This window comes from Alosa sapidissima, chromosome 9, assembly GCF_018492685.1.
Source record: "Alosa sapidissima isolate fAloSap1 chromosome 9, fAloSap1.pri, whole genome shotgun sequence".
NCBI classification, from domain to species: domain Eukaryota; kingdom Metazoa; phylum Chordata; class Actinopteri; order Clupeiformes; family Clupeidae; genus Alosa; species Alosa sapidissima.
The window spans coordinates 27,027,052-27,045,771 of NC_055965.1; the positions used below are offsets into that span (position 1 = coordinate 27,027,052).

The 18,720-nt window shown below is 40.6% G+C and overlaps 2 protein-coding genes across 2 annotated transcripts; both read right to left on the reverse strand.

Annotated features, from left to right (window-relative positions):
* Positions 1–1,484: 1,484 nt before the first annotated feature.
* Positions 1,485–7,216, reverse strand: LOC121719485 (B-cell receptor CD22-like). Its single transcript, XM_042105179.1, has 9 exons — positions 7,145–7,216; positions 5,772–5,865; positions 4,580–4,933; positions 4,169–4,438; positions 3,700–3,963; positions 3,404–3,488; positions 2,801–2,837; positions 2,465–2,688; positions 1,485–2,167 (listed from the first exon to the last, which is right to left on the reverse strand). The coding sequence occupies exons 2-9, from the start codon at positions 5,833–5,835 to the stop codon at positions 2,104–2,106; spliced, it is 1,362 nt and encodes a 453-aa protein (XP_041961113.1). The 5' UTR covers positions 5,836–5,865; positions 7,145–7,216; the 3' UTR covers positions 1,485–2,103.
* Positions 7,217–10,095: 2,879 nt separating this feature from the next.
* Positions 10,096–14,311, reverse strand: LOC121718502 (B-cell receptor CD22-like). Its single transcript, XM_042103514.1, has 7 exons — positions 14,114–14,311; positions 13,489–13,842; positions 13,128–13,376; positions 12,690–12,953; positions 12,497–12,581; positions 11,232–11,301; positions 10,096–10,674 (listed from the first exon to the last, which is right to left on the reverse strand). Exons 1-7 carry the CDS (start codon positions 14,172–14,174, stop codon positions 10,096–10,098), a joined length of 1,662 nt encoding a protein of 553 aa, XP_041959448.1. The 5' UTR covers positions 14,175–14,311.
* Between the last annotated feature and the right edge of the window lie 4,409 nt (positions 14,312–18,720).

Here is an 18,720-nt window from a genome sequence, read left to right on the forward strand (position 1 = left end):
GTGTACTGCAAAATATGCTTAACAAAACAGTTGGTATTTCATAAAATATTACACTTACCTTACTGTAGGCTAGTGTAAAATAAAAAAATATACAATGTATGTGTAAATAGTGGTGGATGCATACAGAAATGAATTGCCAATACACCCAAAGTATAATGAAATATAACAGTACAGAATATTTATTTAATAAAGAGCTTCAATAAGAAGTAAAAGTGATACAGAACCCTGACAAGCAGACAACTCACTCTGAAGAGAACCTACAGCTGAACGTTAACATTCTAGTCACCCTGTTAGCTTAGGCTAAACACCCATGTGGAAAAAACAACAACAATATATACACAGACAATAATTCATTGTGTAAACAACAACATTAACACAGAGAAAACAATCATGTGGAGACAATATACAATGAGCAGATATAAACCCCCAAGCGCTGGCCGTTGGAGCTTAATGCACTGAAGTCAGCTCTATGAGCTGAAGGCAGGGTAGCAACCGCTACAATGCTCGTCCGACTCGTCGGTCGCTCGTGGCGGAGACCGAGTGTGTGTGTCAGTGTAAGTGTACACACGAACGGACTGTTTCACTCCACTCAGTCAATGAGCTGATGACCGTTGTCCCAGCGTAGACGGGAGGCAAGCGGCAGCCTTGAGCTAGCCGAGGTAGCCAACGACACCAGCAGTAGTAGGGCAGTTGGTCCTCCAGTGGGCTCAGCACCGGCGGGCGGCGGTAAAGCAGTCGGGAGGTGTAGCTCCGTTGGGCCCAGCACCGGAGGTAAGTCATCTTTCAGAGGTTGGGTAGCTCCGGTGGGCCCAGCACCGGAGGTATAATCGAGTTAATCTCCGAAGAAAAGCTGCAGCAAGAGCTAGAGTAGCTAGTAGCTAACAACCAGTAACACTAAACAGTAACTGCACCACTAAATGCAGTGCGATAAAAGCACTGCTAAGTCTCCACGAAACAGCACTGACAGGCAGAGCAGGAGAAACAGTGACTTCTCTTTTCTCCGGGCAAACTGGGACTGACGAGCCTTCTCCTCACTGAGGAGATGGAATGTTCATGTTCCCCGCAAGTTCGCGGGCAGAATAAAATAACACATAATCATTGGTTGTTTATACAATTCAAATAAACGCAAAACATTTGATTGGTCTAACATAAAAAAACTCGATTAGAACAGTGGGAATATTGCATTGTGGTCAATGAAGTTACATGGGAAACGACAGCAATGGTACACTATATGACGATGTTTAAAGGTGCTTATAAACAAATTAGAAATTATTTGTATAAATGTCTGATTGAAATGATATTATAATGTGTCATCTATTAAAATGAAACAACTGTGCTACAATAAACCAAAAGCTATGTGAGGCAAATGCATGCAAAACCCAAACTTGTCAAACACATTTACATTTGACTTGCAGTGAATATGTAACAATCAAACAAGGTACTTGGGCAGTGTAAATAATATATTTTTAAAAAAATGTATGATGTGTGTGTACACGCTATACAGCCATGTGAGAATGTGAGTGAGTGTGCGTGTGTGTATGTGTGTGTGTGTGTGTGTGTGGGGTGGGGGGGGCAACAAAAAATGCAATGTACTGTAGGCTACTGTGCTGTGATGACTCCGATGGTTGCTGTGACTTTGGAAAAGTCTGCAATGAAACTAGCAACTCTGGGCAAAACTATATATAATGTTTTTACCTCTTGGAAAACAATTTTGAAAGCATAACACATTTTTGAAAAATGTGTGAAGCTCTCGTGTGGGGGGGGTTACATGTTCAAAAAGCCTTTAATCTCACATGGCTCTTATTTTGACATTGCTATATACTGTGCATTTCAGCAGTGTTGCCTTTATCAGACCATACCAAAATAAATAGAAGTATATTAGATATTAGTATAATAAATCTTTCAAAATGGACTTGTTTAAGTTTTCTTAATATTGATTGTAAAACGGCTAGGAATAGATCTGTCTATTTAGTAAATATATAATCCTAATGAGAATGACCTTCATAATCAAAAATAAATGGGAAATGTACCTCCTTCAAACATGTCTTAAATGTGCATAAATTAATGTTTTTCTTCTCTCCAAGATTGCCAACTGGGTTAATTTTAGGATTTAGTTTTAACACTGCTGTAGATCACAGACAGCTCCCCCTCTGGATGGTCAGGAGCACTGCAGGGAGATGGAAGAACATGGAAGTATGATCATAAGATGACTATCTATACACCTATGTTTGAACGTATATATGTATGTATGCATACAGTATATGACTGAAAGTATGTATGTATGTATGCATCTATCTATCTATCTATCTATCTATCTATTTATCTATCTATCTATCTCCCTCTTATTATACATTCAATAATGAATCTAAAACTAAGCCATTGCAAACCAAACCAACCAAACCAAACAAACCAACTGATATGCTCACATAAATAAAAGGTCTTCTGATCTTAGTCTCAGACTCACCCCTGTGCAGCTCCGGCCTTTTTGAACTGGACACTGGCATACTGGACATCGTCCCCCTGAGCTCCTGCAGTCTGTCTGGAGCATTTGGGCAGGACACTGGCATACTGGACGTCATCCTCCTGAGCTCCTGTAGTCTGTCTGAAGTCGTTGGGGTTGATGTTGGGGTAGTGACCATCATCATCTGCTCCTCCTGCAGCCTCAGCACTGGGGGGACCAGCAGACCTCTGAAAATAAAGGAAAACAGAACCTATCATCCTGAAATCACCAGCATCTCTTCAATACACTAAGATGATTTTCTTCATTACAAATGAGAAGTTAAAGGAAAAGTCATCTCACCTCTTTGTTGTGTTCTCTCCTCCTCTTCCTGGTCCTGCTAATGTACCAAATGGAAATGTGATCAAAGTTAAATCAAGATGAAAGTGAAAGTTATCTGTGGCTCAGTGTAAACTAAGGGTGCATTCACACTGGCTCCGGTTAACTGGACCGTACCCGAGTGTGATTACTCCTCCCTAGCCCTGACCCACTAGCTTCTTTTTACCAATATCGCTTCGCAACGTCACAAAACAGCAGTATATTTCCTGGTTTTGGAACAGATAGCATTTGTATTGCACCAGAGTTCTAACAAACCGTACCCCAGCCCCCCGATTTCTAGCAGCGCCTGGTCCGGACCCAGGTCCGCATATGGGTTCTATAGACTGTGTTCACGTTAAAAAAAAAATCACCGAACCATTGGTCCAAACGAGCTCGGGTTTGGACCAAACGGTCTAGTGTGAATGCACCCTAAATAAAGAGAAACACTGGCCCCTATGGTGTCTATCAGTAATGAGAGTTACAGTAGTAGTGAGAGTGTGTAGTAGTGAGAGTTAAACTCATTGGGGATCAGTACTCAGTGTCATAGTGTAGTTGTGAGAGTTAAACTCATTGGGGATCAGTACTGACCTGATCCAGACCAGCAAACAGATCAGACCTGCAGCTCCACAGACTGAGACTCCTGCTACTATGTACATGACAGGCCTACGGGGTACTGGGGTATGGGGTACTACAAAGAGAACAGAACAGAACATGCACGCACACACACACACACACACACACACACACAGTTCAGAGAGCAGGAGAGATAATAAACATCCAGAAGACAAACGCATCACAGAATGATATACTGGGATGAAAGAGAGAGAGAGAGAGAGAGAGAGAGAGAGAGAGAGAGAGAGAGAAAGTGAGAGAAATATCCATACCTGTGACTGTGATTAACACAGCAGTAGAGTTCTCAGCTCCATATTTATTCCTGGCCTCACAGTAGTACTGTCCTCCATCCTCAGAGCTGATGTTAGTGATGCTGTACTGCTGTCCTGATCCTACTGGAGTGGACTCATCCACCTTAAACCAGGTGTAGTTCTCCACTGGTGGGATGGCATCACTGCTGCAAGTCATAATCACTGAACTGCCCTTGGTAATCATCACATCAGTAGGAATAGAGACTGAGGTGTTCTTTGGAGAGACTGGAGATATTGAATGAGATATTGAAATTAATAGACTCATCTGATTAATATGATCACAGAGCATTCCATCAGGGACAACAGGGACATAAGAACAAACACTAACAACAATAACTCCCTGTGAGCAATATGTCTCTTTGTTTAGTATCATTTAATACTGAGCTACAGTACTGTATTCTGACTGATGAGTGGCTTTCTTCAAACTCACACATGACAGTTATCTCCACTGGTGTAGAAGGAAGTCCTGTGTGGTCTTTCAGTGCACAGGAATAGTTGCCACCATCATCAACACTGACATTCAGTAGCTTCAGTTCACTGTTGGCTGTTTGTTCAGTGGGTACATCTTGTCCATTCTTTCTCCATATCACTATGTGATTTCCATTTGGCCTGCAGGTGGTGCTACAGTTCAGCTGCACTTGACCTCCCTCAATCACCTCTGATTTATTGATCCTGACTCCTGACTCCTTAATCCTGAGTTCTGTGAGGAAAAGTGAGATACAAGTAAACAAATAACACATTAGAAATGATGGAAATAATGACAAGATAAATATTCATCACACACAGGCAAAGCAAATAAATGTGTTGGTGTGTTGTCATACACAATTACTGTGAGACATACCTGTAACTGACAACTGAACTGCAGATTTGCTTAGCCATTTCTGTTTTTCATCATTTGTCACAATCCTTGCATAATAATTTGTGCTGTCCTTCTTTTTCACTCCGTTCAGTTGCAGGGCACAGTTGGTGTCATTTTTCCATAAATACTGCACACGGCCCTTGTAAGACCCATTAGACTTCAGATCAGGGGCTTCATTTGTCCACTGACTGACAGTCAGCCAGAACACTTTAGTGGCAGTGAAACCTGATGGATGAGTGAATGAGCAGGGCATGACCACTGATGATCCTCTTACAGCACAGATGTTCTGATCCGGGAGGGTCACCCAGTCGTCTTCTGCACCACTGTTATTGACATCTGTAAGAAAAATGCCCATTTACTGCTGTGAATGTCTGTGTTATCTCTCATGAAACAAGATATACAAACTCAAAGACTAGTTTCAATTTAAAGGAGAAGTTCCGTGTGATATTGACCTAAAGTGTGTTGAAACATGATATTGAGTGTGAACTTTTGTCTCATAGCTCATCTCGGCTTGTCCCCTGCACTCCGAAATCTGGTGCTATAGTTAGCCGATGCTACCAACAGATTTTCAATGGGGGTGCCTCGGGCATCGGGCTAGCCATGCAAATAAATCACTGTTTTACAGCAGCAACTGGAATCCGTGCATTTCCACTGAATTATTTTTGGAATCTGATCCCTTATCATACCTGTCAATTCTTACTCGTCGCTCGACTTATCGTGACTAAATTCAAGATGGTGGCGTGAAGGTCCTTAAGGTACTGTCTGTATAAATTGTCTTGTAAATAAACTAACAGTGTTTTTTCAAAGTTCTCAATGTCTCGTTTTAAATGTCAGGGCCCTCAGAAGTCTACCAATGAAGTGTGGAGCTACTTTGAGCCTCGTAAATAGTGTAAAACAGTGATTTATTTGCATGGCTAGGCCAATGCCCGAGGCACCCCCATTGAAAACCTGTTGGTAGCATCGGCTAACTAGTGCCAGATTTCGGATTGCAAGGGACAAGCCGAGATGAGCTATGAGACAAAAGTTCACACTCGGTATCATGTTTCAACACACTTTAGGTCAATATCACACCAAACTCCTCCTTTAAAAGAAAAGGAAGTGACATCTCAAAATTATGTTATGTGTAAGTGATGCCACCTATACACAATAACACTAACATGAGGCTACTGCTAACCTTGGAGGATGACTATGAGGAGGAGGAAAGTCACGCCGGGAGAAGGGAACGTTTTGATCATCATCTCAGTAAATTCCACACAGAAGCCTGCTCTCTGTCAACGGTGATATTGGAGAAAGATCATTATTATTTGTTCATTTTTGTTGTAAATGACTGTGCATTTCTAAGTATACTGTAAACATATTCTAAGCAGCAGCAGGACATTCACTCCAGTTACAGTACAGGAACAGACCCATAGGGCCAGTCATGTGCAGCTTCTTCTTTTTGTGCTGCAGTAACACTGAATAAAACATTTGTGCTGGAGGATGGAGGATTTTATTGCATGCAGGAAATTGTGTCTGATGCAAATCTCTCTCTTTCTCTGTCTCTTTCTCTGTCACACACACACGCACACACACACACACACACACACACACAGGACATTTGACAGAAATGAAAGAACACATATGTGAAGCTTAAAATTCAAACACAGGACATGCAAACTACATGTTCCTTTTTTACCTTTATCATCAGTGTAATTTTGAAGAGAGATAAAAAGAAATCAGCTGTGACAGAAAACTGACAGAATTACATGACACATTTGTTTATGATTTCAGTTACTGCATTTCAAAAGTGCTCAATTGTCCTGAACTCTTTTTTCATAAGCAGCTGACCCCACCTCTAGACACTGTTGAGGAACAATTTAAAAAGAATAAAGTGATAGCAGGGCCTTCACAGTTTTAGTTTAACACCGTTTTGGTCAAAGCAATGCATTTATATATCAACATGTCCAAATTAGTCCTAATTTCATAAACTGGGCAAAATATGTATAGGCAACACCCAATATCACACTACACCCACTCAGAGGGCTCAGCCCTCAGATGAGGAAGTTCTCAAGAACTCATTTACTGTGACACGGTTTCCATGAAACACTAAAAAGCCAATTTGCATCATATTACTCTAGATGTTTATATAAAACACTACACATTACCCAAATAATTTCTGCTGAATTGCACTGTACAACATGGCAATTAGTAAGTTGATTTTTGTAAAGTGACCTTGACTCTTGTTTGAGAATGGAGTATATAAACATTACTTATTAAATATTGGTGTCACTGAGTCAGTGACACTGACTGTTCTTACTACATAATCTTTGCAGCATTAAAAACAAATTAGCTCAAAGAGTAGCCCCCTATGAGAGTCTTATAGCACTCTATAAATGTCTTACCTCATAAACAAGAAGCACTATAAGAGTCTTACCTCGTTAGCAAAGTAGCACTCTATACATGTCTTACCTCATAAACAAAGAAGCGTTATAAAAGTCTTACCTCGTAAAATGTGCAGCACATCCAGCTCTGAGCTGTTAAACATTCAGGCGCTTGTGGTCAACTCACACAGAGGGGTAAAGAGCCCAGTCTAACATGCTCCTTCTCACGACACTGTAACTTCACAGAGCAGAAACAGCGGGTTCCTCTCTGCTGGGATGATAACTTAATGAGATTGACAGACTATCAGTTTCCTATATACACAACTTTTTGTTGTCATCATTCTGTTAGCATTGCAACTTCCCAGAGCAGAGGCAGCAGGTTCCTTTCTGTCAACCCTACTCACGACAGATAAAAATACAAGTTTTTTTTCTAAAGATGCAGTTGGCAGTTGACTTCACACATAGTATGAATAGATTTCCGGAATGAAGAAATAAACACCAACAATTTGACACTGTGACTGAGAAGAAGAAAAACACAACAAATGCAATGCAATTAAGATTTAAAAAAAAAGATAAATTTACTTAATCCATTGGCAGATACATTTACTTGTTTTTATATCTTAATTTAAGAATATTTCAATTTATTTTGAGTCAAATAATCTTACAAGAAAGTTCAAGGTAAGTATTTTATACTAAACACAATACAAACTAGATATCTTCATATAAAATTAACACTTGGTTAGATATCATTTTTTGTAGTGCACCAAATGTCTGCAAGATGATATCACAGAAATGGCAGAAGTGTAGGGAAGTGGGAAGAGCTATAATAGAGTTCATCTGGCTTAAAGGTACAGAGAGGAATTTTAGTTTACATCTCTAATTGTGTACATCTAACTAAATGTGTAAGACCAGGTATATAGTGTGAATGAGTAACTGATTTGATGAGTCATAGCTGCCTTTGCTCTGTGTTGCCAGATGTCTACTGCAGTAAAACATGCTGACCCTGGCCTGTAATGACCCTGGCCTCGCAATACCAGTCTGTACCTCAAGAGGAGCTAGTGAGTCACTGTAGCACAAACAGGAAGGCAAGCAAGAGTGACGTCATGGGTATAGTGAGACGTTCAAGATAACTCACATACAACCCACTTACAAAAACCTTTAGGATTCTTGAGTTGAACATGTCCCTCAAAAGGACCTCATGAACAGTAGTATACGCTTCATCCTAGACACTAATATATGGCTGATGGCTATAAATAAATAAAGAACAGATCGCTGTAATGCTTTGTGAGTTTAAAAGTTTTTTATTCAAGCTTATTCTGAGACTTATCAAACCCAAACACTTGCACAGAACTCTAAAATAGCACATACATGTTGAGAACAGCTAGGGCATACAGCTCACTGCAACAACATGGTGCACAAAACAAATAACAAAAATGTCAGTAACATATTTTTGAAAAATCCTTTATGAAAATTAGATCAGACTTTCTATCTCATATTAAAAAGCAACAATCTTTGCAAACATGGTGTCAAGCTAATGCACATAATACACAAATGTGTAAAATGACGAAGTAATAATATAATATGCAAGATGTGGTATACAGCTCTTCAATGAAGACCGCAGAGTAACCCCTCGGAATATGAATACAATGACATATCAGACAGAAATAATTCACCATGAAATAAAATTTGAGACAATAGTTATTAAGGGCAAAACAAATGAAAAAAGTAAATTCACACAGGTTGGGAGTTTATTCAGACTTTGGTAAACTCCATCACAATCCACAGTGTTGGGGTTCAGTCTCTGGTACACTGCATCAGGTTGGGTGGTGTTGGGGTTCAGGCTCTGTTAAACTCAGTGGTGTGCACAGACATTTTAGGGGGCAGGTGCTCAGGAGGGGGGGGGGGCACTTTTTAGTGCACGTGGAACACTTAATTATATAAAAAATTCTAAATATATAAAATCACATGCACATGTTGAATGAAATTTGACTTGTGCTGCAATTAGTAAATCAATATACAATTAAGACAATAAAGAGACCAAAATGTGTTAATTTATGTTGCCTAACAAAACCTATACAACAGAAAACGTTCATCTTAACACATAGATTTGCAATTGCAAACTCTACCGAAATTATGTGTAGCCTATGTGGTCGTCCTCACGTTATCTGTCATTGACTTGGGCTACAGCGTAAAACTTTATCAGGTGACCAGTCGGCTAAAAATGCTTAGTTGTTTGATGCTGTATGAGAGATTTTACTGCACAACAAAATGATTACACGTTGGGCTTAGAGGGCAAACTGTACGATTTTACTTGATCTGTAAGACATAAAGAGACCAAAAAGTATGAGAATGAGTTGTAGTGAGCTACTGACTGTTGTCATTACATGAATGCAGATGGGCATTTTTCACAGGTAATGAGGAACTTCCCGTTTCTTCTGTCACAAATAAATGTGTTAGTACATGTTGCCTAACAAAACATATACAACAGAAAACGTTCTTCTTAACACATAAATTTGCAAAATCTACCGAAATTATTTGTATGTGGTCGTCACGTTATCTGTCATTGATTTGGGCTACAGCGTAAAACTTTATCTAGCTTTATCTAACTAGTTTATCAGGTGACCAGTCGGTAAAAATGCTTGTTTGGTGCTGAATGAGACATTTTACTGCACAACAAAATTATTACATGTTGAGCTTAGAGGGCAAACTGTAAGATTTTGCTTGATCTGTATGTTACCTGGCTGATGGGGCACGGGAGAAGCAGCCTGTCAGCGAACCATGCCTGCTATCTGAAGACGCTTACTGAACTGCTATGGTGCTGCGCATCTGGCGTGCCTTGCGCGCGACCGCGCGAGTTCACGTGACAAAGGAAGAGAGATAGGCTGGTCGGGTGTGCGCAAGAAGGTGGCTCATTTCGGGGCATTGTTTCAGTCGTTTTTAAAGGCTCAGGTTTTCAAAAGATCATTTCAAAACCAACCTCAGTAAAATCTTAATAATATTAATAATTAAAAAAAAAAAAAAACAAGTTTCAAAAGGGCATTTTCGTTGATAAAGGGCAAACTTAGTGCTTTAGCACCACCTAGTGTCTATTTATGCACGCCTATGGTTAAACTGCATCAGGTTGGGTGATGTTGGGGTTCAGACTCTGGTAAACTGCATCAGGTTGGTGGTGTTGGGGTTCAGACTCTGGTAGACTGGATCAGGTTGGTTGGTGTTGGGGTTCAGGGTCTGGTAGACTGGATCAGGTTGGGTGGTGTTGGGGTTCAGACTCTGGTAGACTGCATCAGGTTGGGTGGTGTTGGGGTTCAGACTCTGGTAGATTGGATCAGGTTGGGTGGTGTTGGGGTTCAGGGTCTGGTAGATTGGATCAGGTTGGGTGGTGTTGGGGTTCAGACTCTGGTAGACTGCATCAGGTTGGGTGGTGTTGGGGTTCAGACTCTGGTAGACTGCATCAGGTTGGGTGGTGTTGGGGTTCAGGGTCTGGTAGATTGGATCAGGTTGGGTGGTGTTGGGGTTCAGGGTCTGGTAGATTGGATCAGGTTGGGTGGTGTTGGGGTTCAGACTCTGGTAGACTGCATCAGGTTGGGTGGTGTTGGGGTTCAGACTCTGGTAGACTGCATCAGGTTGGGTGGTGTTGGGGTTCAGGGTCTGGACTGGTCTCATCTGGATGGCATCAGTGTGTCCTGTCTGAGGATCATTCTCATAGTCCACATCATCCTAAAACAAAGACAGAAAGAGATACTCTCCAATGATACACTATTTACATAGTCAATTAAAGTGTAACTCTCGCCAAAATGCATCCTAGGGGTGTTTTTGTGAATGTACCCGAGTCAAACCCTTTAAAAGCATAACTACGCCCAAATGCATCCGGGTGTTTTTGTGAATGTACCCGAGTCAAACCCTTTAAAAGCATAACTACGCCCAAATGCATCCGGGTGTTTTTGTGAATGTACCCGAGTCAAACCCTTTAAAAGCATAACTACGCCCAAATGCATCCGGGTGTTTTTGTGAATGTACCCGAGTCAAACCCTTTAAAAGCATAACTACGCCCAAACCGCCACTTTTAAGTTTGTCTGCGTTGTCGTTTTCGGGTGAAATGGCCTTTTGATTTTAATTCTAGGGGCACTACTAATGATAGATTAGCATGTTTATCAGCATGCAAATGCCATGTGTATCTAACCCAATATGACCCCCAGCTGAACTGCAGTGTCCAAACATACAGTCTGAAGTGACCCCCCCCCCCCCCACACACACACACACGGTCACAAATTCACCTGCATGTTCATGTCTGTTCTTCTGTTCTTGTTCTTCCCACAGCCACAGCTGGAGGTACTTTGCTTCCCCCTGTGGGAAAATAACCACACACACACACACACACACACACACACACACACACACAGACACACACTGAGAAGTGCATTCGATGAAGACACATTGGTTTGGATGGCACAGCAATATGAATTGTTAATAATTTGCTAAATAATTTGCTAAAACGTACTACATTAAGTCACTTGCCTCAAGCCCCTTGTAGGCTTTGAGTGGTATCGATGGGCACTGGCGCCTTAATGCAGGGGCTTACCTGGGCTTCAGCCCAGGGGCCGCGACCAATGAGGGGCCTCCTAATAATAATAATGATTATCAATAATAATAAACGGCCGTGTCCGTATTCGCGGCGTCATTAGCCTACTCTGGAACTAGCCTAATTGAGCACATCACACTGCTCTACAATGACATCCTTGCAGAGGCCCCCTTTGTCTTCTTTTCTAAAGTGTAACAAAATGTAACAAAACTTAATAAATCCCAACGGGTGTGTAGAGGAGCTAGAGGAGAGACTGAAACGGACTGACAAACAAACTCTGGAGATAACGTGGGTAGGATTGAAGCAATGATAAACGAAGGACGTGGATTACTGTAACTGTCCATGAAAACAGAAGGCATAGCAGGTAAATATCGTAGCAAATAGCCTGGCAATCAAACTGCTTTAAAATATGTATTTCACTTGTCTCACTGAAGTGAAGGCAGAACATGGGCTGTTGCGCAAAGAAATGAATTAGTGATCCGCATCTCCGTTCACCAAAAGCTAAGTTTGTGCTAACACATTCGTACAAATAATAGCCTATGTTATATTTTCTCCATTGTTAACGTGAGATATGTCTCCATGTAGGGTACGTTACGGAAGTAGGCGGGTCAGATCGCGGGCCGGGTATCATTTAATCATAATTAATATTTGCGGTTTGGGGGGGGCTTAAAAACATATAGCCCAAGGGGCCTCAGGTGGTATTAAGGCACCCCTGTCCATGGTTACAGACAACTGTTTACTACCTTTCCACAGTTTCTCATGTAGTCTAATGTTTATTGTGACAACCCTAACGCCAACATAACAGATTATGATTATCTAATTCTTAGGTAATAGATGAAGTCACTGAAGTTAACTTTATGGTTTTGTCCCTTGATTGGTACTAATTATGGTTAGCTTATACTCACCTTGTGAAGAGATTTCACTGAATAAAATGGCAAAGTGAGAGTAATCAGTACTGACCTGATCCAGACGAGCACACAGATCAGACCTGCAGCTCCACATACTGAGACTCCTGCTACCACATACAATACAGGACTACGGGCTCCTGTGAGGGACAAACAGATCAGGAATGCACACACAAACACAAACAGACACCTGAGAGAGAGAGAGAGAGAGAGAGAGAGAGAGAGAGAGAGAGAGAGAGAAGATTTACCTGTAACTGTGATGGACACAGCAGATGATTTCTCAGCTCCATATTTATTCCTGGCCTCACAGTAGTACTGTCCTCCATCCACAGACCTGATGTTAGTGATGCTGTACTGCTGTCCTGATCCTACTGCAGTGGACTCATCCATCTTAAACCAGGTGTAGCTCTCCACAGGTGGGTTGGCATCACTACTGCAGGTCAGAGTCACTGACTCCCCGTTGGTTAGGTTCGCATCAGGCCTGACAAAGAGTGAGATGTTCTTTGGAGAGACTGGAGATATTGAACGAGATATTGAAATTAATAGACTCATCTGATTAATATGATCTGAGATGTTCTTTGGTGGGACTGGAGAAATGGGATTAGAATTTTAGTTTAAATTAAGTAATAGGGGCATGAGTAGCAAACGTCAGTATACAGCAAAACTGTGATTATGAAGTTACTCACACATGACATTCAGCTTCACTGGTGTAGATGGATGTCCCTCATGGCCCTTTAGAGCACAGGAATATTCTCCCTCATGTTCAGCTCTGACTGGCTTGAGGAGAAGCTTTGTTTGTTTATTGGGTAATATCTGTCCATTCTTTCTCCATATCACATTGTCGCCTTTCAAACTACAGATGACATTGGTGGTTGTGCAGCTCAGCTTCACCTCCCCACCCTCAACCACTGGTTTACGAACCTGCACAGCAAGTTCTAAGTGGATCAAAGTGGAGTTACAGAGTGAAATGTAAATGATTGGGAATTATGTTGGTGATATTTTTGTGAGGCAGTTTAAATAAGCACATTGTTAAATGATAAGACTCACCTGTAACTGTCAGTTTTAGAAAAGCATCACTTAGCCATTTGCTTTTCCTAGTTATAATTCTCACTTTATATACACCACTGTCTGTCCCCTTCACTCCAGTGAGTTTTAATGTGCAGTTGTTCTTATTGTTGTGCTTATCCCAGTAGTACTGAACACGGCCTGTGTAAGATGGGTTGCCATAGAGATCAGGGGGTTCATCACCCACTTTTGAGTTAATCACCCAGAAGATGTCAGTCACCTTGTGACCAGCAAGTGGATTGAGAGAGCAGGACATGACCACTGAAGATCCAGGCCAAACACAGACATGTTTATCTTTCATGATCACCCAATCTTTAGTTTCTTGACAGAGGAGATCTAAATAACAAATTATACATTTAACATAATATGATCATAACTGTTCAGCATAATATGTTTCATACAAATGCAAGAAGGCAGTGACGCAAACAAGCGCTTTCAAAGAGATTCTAGTGAAAAGGAAATTACATCATAACATTATCTACTTCACAGTGCATAATGTCAACCTTTCACACACATTGCATTATAATGCTTTCGTTAGAACAAATGTTTCTTTGGATATGTCTTTCTATTTTTGGTTCATATTTAAAGACAAAACTAGTGATATGACCTTTGATGATGCCCAGCATTAGAAGCAGGCCCAGAGAGAGGGAAACTGAAGCCTTCTTCATCCCAAGTCCTGTTGCATGGAGGCTGTACAATACACACAATCAGAAAAAGGCCATTGACCTCTTAGTTTTCCTTACCTTCTCCTTTCTGGAAAACATTGAGCTGGTTGTGTGTGTGTGTGCGCGCGCGCGTGTGTGTGTGTGTGTGCATGCACTTGTGTGTTTGTGTTGTTGTGTGAGATTGCATATGCCAATATGTGGCTTACGAGAACAGACATGTTTTAAAACTGAATTTCTTCAATTGCACATTGCTTCACACTTACTAACACGAGGAACTATGAAAACATATTGCTTTCTATGTTTAGGTATTAAATGAGAGAGAGGGCACTATGAGAGTCTTACCGTGATGTGCTGTGTGCCGTGTTTAGAGCTGACAGGAAATGAGCAACATGAGCACCTCTAAGCATAACTCAGGCTCAATCAGACAGGACACATAGACCTTATTAACATGGCGTCACTGGTGACATGATTAAGGTCATGATGGTTTTTGGTGTAGGCTACTTCTTGTTTTTGGTTGCACTAAGCATTGATACCCCTTAGGGATGATGTTGTTTATATGTTCTTTGCTTGATAGCATGAGAGACTAGACAGGCCTACCTTATAGAAAATGTGTGCATGAGTTCAGCTATCCCACATATGATATATGATATATGATCTCACATATTCCACATGATACATGTGTGTGTTCTTTCTGATACTTGACTCCACTAGAACTATGAATATGCAGAAGTAGCAGCTTCTTTTCTGTTAGCTGTTGGGACACAGACCACAGAACTCTTATCTCATGGACAGCTGATCACACCTTTAGAGGGTTTGATATTTTTACTCATGGGACAAATGACCACAGTGGACACAGAGTGTGAAGAAAAATAAAACAAGATTAAATACACTTTGGCATTGTGATGAGCAGACACAGCCATAGCAACAGCAATGTGACAACAACACAGAGGAAAGCATCGGCTTTTGTGTCCTGTATCACACAAGGGGCTCAATGCCCACAACAATTTCCCGAACAATAAATGCAAAAAAAGTCCAAAATAAATTGATACAATAAATTGATAACAATTGTTGATAAATTACAATGTGAATTTACAAATAAAAAGAATCATGGTTTTAAACTGATAAATGTTAAAACACTACATTACACTACATCTTATAATATCACTTTGTACCTCAAGAGGCGCTGGTGAGTCTCAGTAACATAAACAGGAAGCAAGAGTGGTTGTGGGCATAATGATACATTCAAGAGAACTCAAATACTATATATGGTATAGATGAACAGCTCCAGTAGATTTTTTTTCATTGAAGAGATTGTCCCTCACAGGGACCCGTCACACATAGTATTGTATGCGTCATCACAGACACGAAAGCCCTTTGACCTTTATGGAGCAAAACAAGTAATAATAATAATAATAATAATAATAAAGCTTTATTTGTATAGCACCTTTCATACACAGAATGCAGCTCAAAGTGCTTTACATTTGAAGCATGTAACACAATAATAGTCAGTCAGTCATTATCAATCACTTTTCTTTGCTGTTTATGTTATACTCAGCAACATATCAAAAATATAGAAAATGACGTCATAAGACTGGCAGCCTTAACCCTCTTACCCCCCACAAGCACGCCATATGGCAACTGTGGCAAGGAAAAACTCCCATATTCCAGGAAGAAACCTTGAGCAGAACCTGACTTAATAGGGGGAGCCCATCTGCTTCTGGCTGGCTGCGCCCTCCAATAGTAGCAGATGTAGAATAATCTGAAAATGTAGTCTACAGGATAAGATGAGTTAACTAAAAGCTTTCCTGTACAGGTATGTTTTCAGATCTTTTTTAAAAATATTTACTGAACTCGCCTGCTTGATGTACAGAGGCAGGGTGTTCCATAGTTTGGGGGCATAATAGATAAACGCAGCTTCTCCACTTTGTTTGTGGAGCACTTTGGGTACGATTAAAAGATTAGAATTGGATGATCTAAGTTTCCTTTGTGGTTGATAAGATATTAAAAGCTCAGAGATATATGAAGGTGCTATGCCATTCAGAGCTTTGTAAGTAATTAACATAACCTTAAAATCAATTCTATAGGAAATAGGGAGCCAGTGCAGTTCAGCCAACACAGGGGTGATGTGTTCTCTCTTCTTAGTCTTAGTTAAAAGTCTAGCCGCAGAGTTCTGTATGAGTGCCAATTTCTTTAGATGTTTTTTGGAAAGACCAGTGAAAAGTGCATTGCAGTAGTCTAACCTGCTAGTGATAAAGGCGTGAATTAGTTTTTCTGCATCTTGTTGAGTTAAAAAGGGCCGCACTTTGGCAATGTTTCTCAAGTGGAAATAGGCTGTCTGAGTAACTTTACTGATATGGGGCTTAAAACTTAACTCTGCATCTAAGATGACACCGAGGCTTGTTACTTTTGGTTTGACCTGGTGTGCCAAGTTCCCCAGATTACTAAGAATAATATCTCGCTTTAGTTTTGGTCCAACCAGAAGTACCTCTGTTTTGTCATCATTTAGTTTCAAAAAGTTTTTGCTCATCCACTGATTAATGGAGGTTAGGCATGCAGTGAGGGAGCAAAGGCCATCTGGGTTAGTTGGCTCCACAGAAAGATACAATTGGGTATCATCTGCGTAGCTGTGGAAGTTTACATTATGCTGACTTATGACGTTTCCCAATGGAAGCATATATAGAGAAAATAGCAGGGGACCAAGGCAGCTCCCCTGGGCCACACCAAAAGGCAAGTCATGTTTTTCAGATACATGATCTCCTAGACTGATATAAAAATCTCTGCCAGTAATGTAGGTTTGAAACCAGTTTAGAGCATTATCAGAGAGACCCACCCACTTCGCAAGGCGGACACCAAAGTGGACACTAACAGAGAGTGCATCTCATTTCTCTATTTGTCCTCCCTCCCTTCCTCTCTTCCTTCTTTTCTCCCTCCCTCTCTCCCTCCCTCCCTTCCTTATGTCCCTCCTCCTAATTAATCTGGTAAAGGAAACGAAGAAGGAATGTAAGGAACAATCAAGGACAGGTGATTTTTAAAAAAGGAGCCTCCTCATTGTACAAAAATGTCCTGCTCACTCATGCATCACTTAAGATATGTCAAATACTGATGATGAGGCAGCATGACCTCTTCGAATTTAAACAGACTACAGAATTAAGGATTAAGATCAATCATCAACACATTATGATGTATAATAATATATCATAATAATGTAAAATAGACCATCAATAGGCTTTATCATATAGAGTTATTTACTGTACACATAGGCATAAGCATTATTTCATTATGTTTCTTCATCATCATTATCTTATAAAAATATTAATTTTGACTGAAAACACTTACTCATAGGATGCACCTCTGCCTCTGGGGCAAGAGCCCGAGGTCTGAGCCAGAGCCTCCACTGACCTGCAGAGTACAGAGTAAAGAGCGCCCTCTGCTGGATGTAGAATGTAACAGCACAATCACAAACAGCTCACAGACAACTCTTAATCTTCAGTCAGTCAACTTGATGTTTTGCTCTAAGGACCCCATTTAAGGACTTCATTTACTTATGTTGGTATTTGTATACAACAGGTAATTTTATAATCATGACTAAAATAAATGTTTTGTTCAAGTATGTTCAGATTTAGTAGTATTTATGATAGATACTAGATAACACAGTAGCAAGTTACCATATTCTGTAGTGTTAATCTGCTAAAGACAATAACATAGGCTACTAGGTGACCTCTTTTACTAGTAAGCCTAGTACATATGGCCAATTTCGCTGCAAAGTGTCAGCTGGTTGGTGGTGCAAGCAGGTAGATGCCAGGTTATCATACAAGCAGTTTAGTTTAGTAGCGGTTTGAGACCCACGCGGAGTTTATTTAGTTTTATTTATTTGGTGGCATATTCATGGTCCAGTGCATGTAGCCTAGCCTACTACAGACAACCTGACACTTCCAACACATCGTGAGGTAACGCTTTATTAAACAACAAAGTGGAGCATCACAAACATTTCTATTTGAACTTCAGTTAAACAGACGAATCTGCGGCCAGGTATCGGAGGCTAAATCATCAGCTGAACACATCTGAAAAAGAAGGGGGCGGTTACGTTAACTCCAGAGGCAAAGTAAACAGTCCAGCCAGTTAACATGAAAGCCAGTTACCGTATCACAGCGGAATGAAGACATAAACACAAATAATTTGACACTCTGACTGAGAAGCAGAAACACAATGAATACAATGTAACGTTTGACACAAATGACACAAAAAAAACACTGGAGAAATCTTAATTAAGATAATATTTTTAAAAAAGTAAGATAAATTTACTTAATCCATTGTCACATAAATGTACTTGTTTGTATACACTTCTAAATGTGTACATCTAACTAAATGTGTAAGACCAGGTATATAATGTGAACTGTTTTGATGGGTCATAGCTGCCTTTGCTCTGTGTTGCCAGATGTCTACTACAGTAATATGCTGGCCCTGGCCTGTAATTACCCTGGCCTCGCAATACCTGTTTGTGCCTCAAGAGGAGCAAGTGAGCCACTGTAGCAGAAACAGGAAGGCAAGC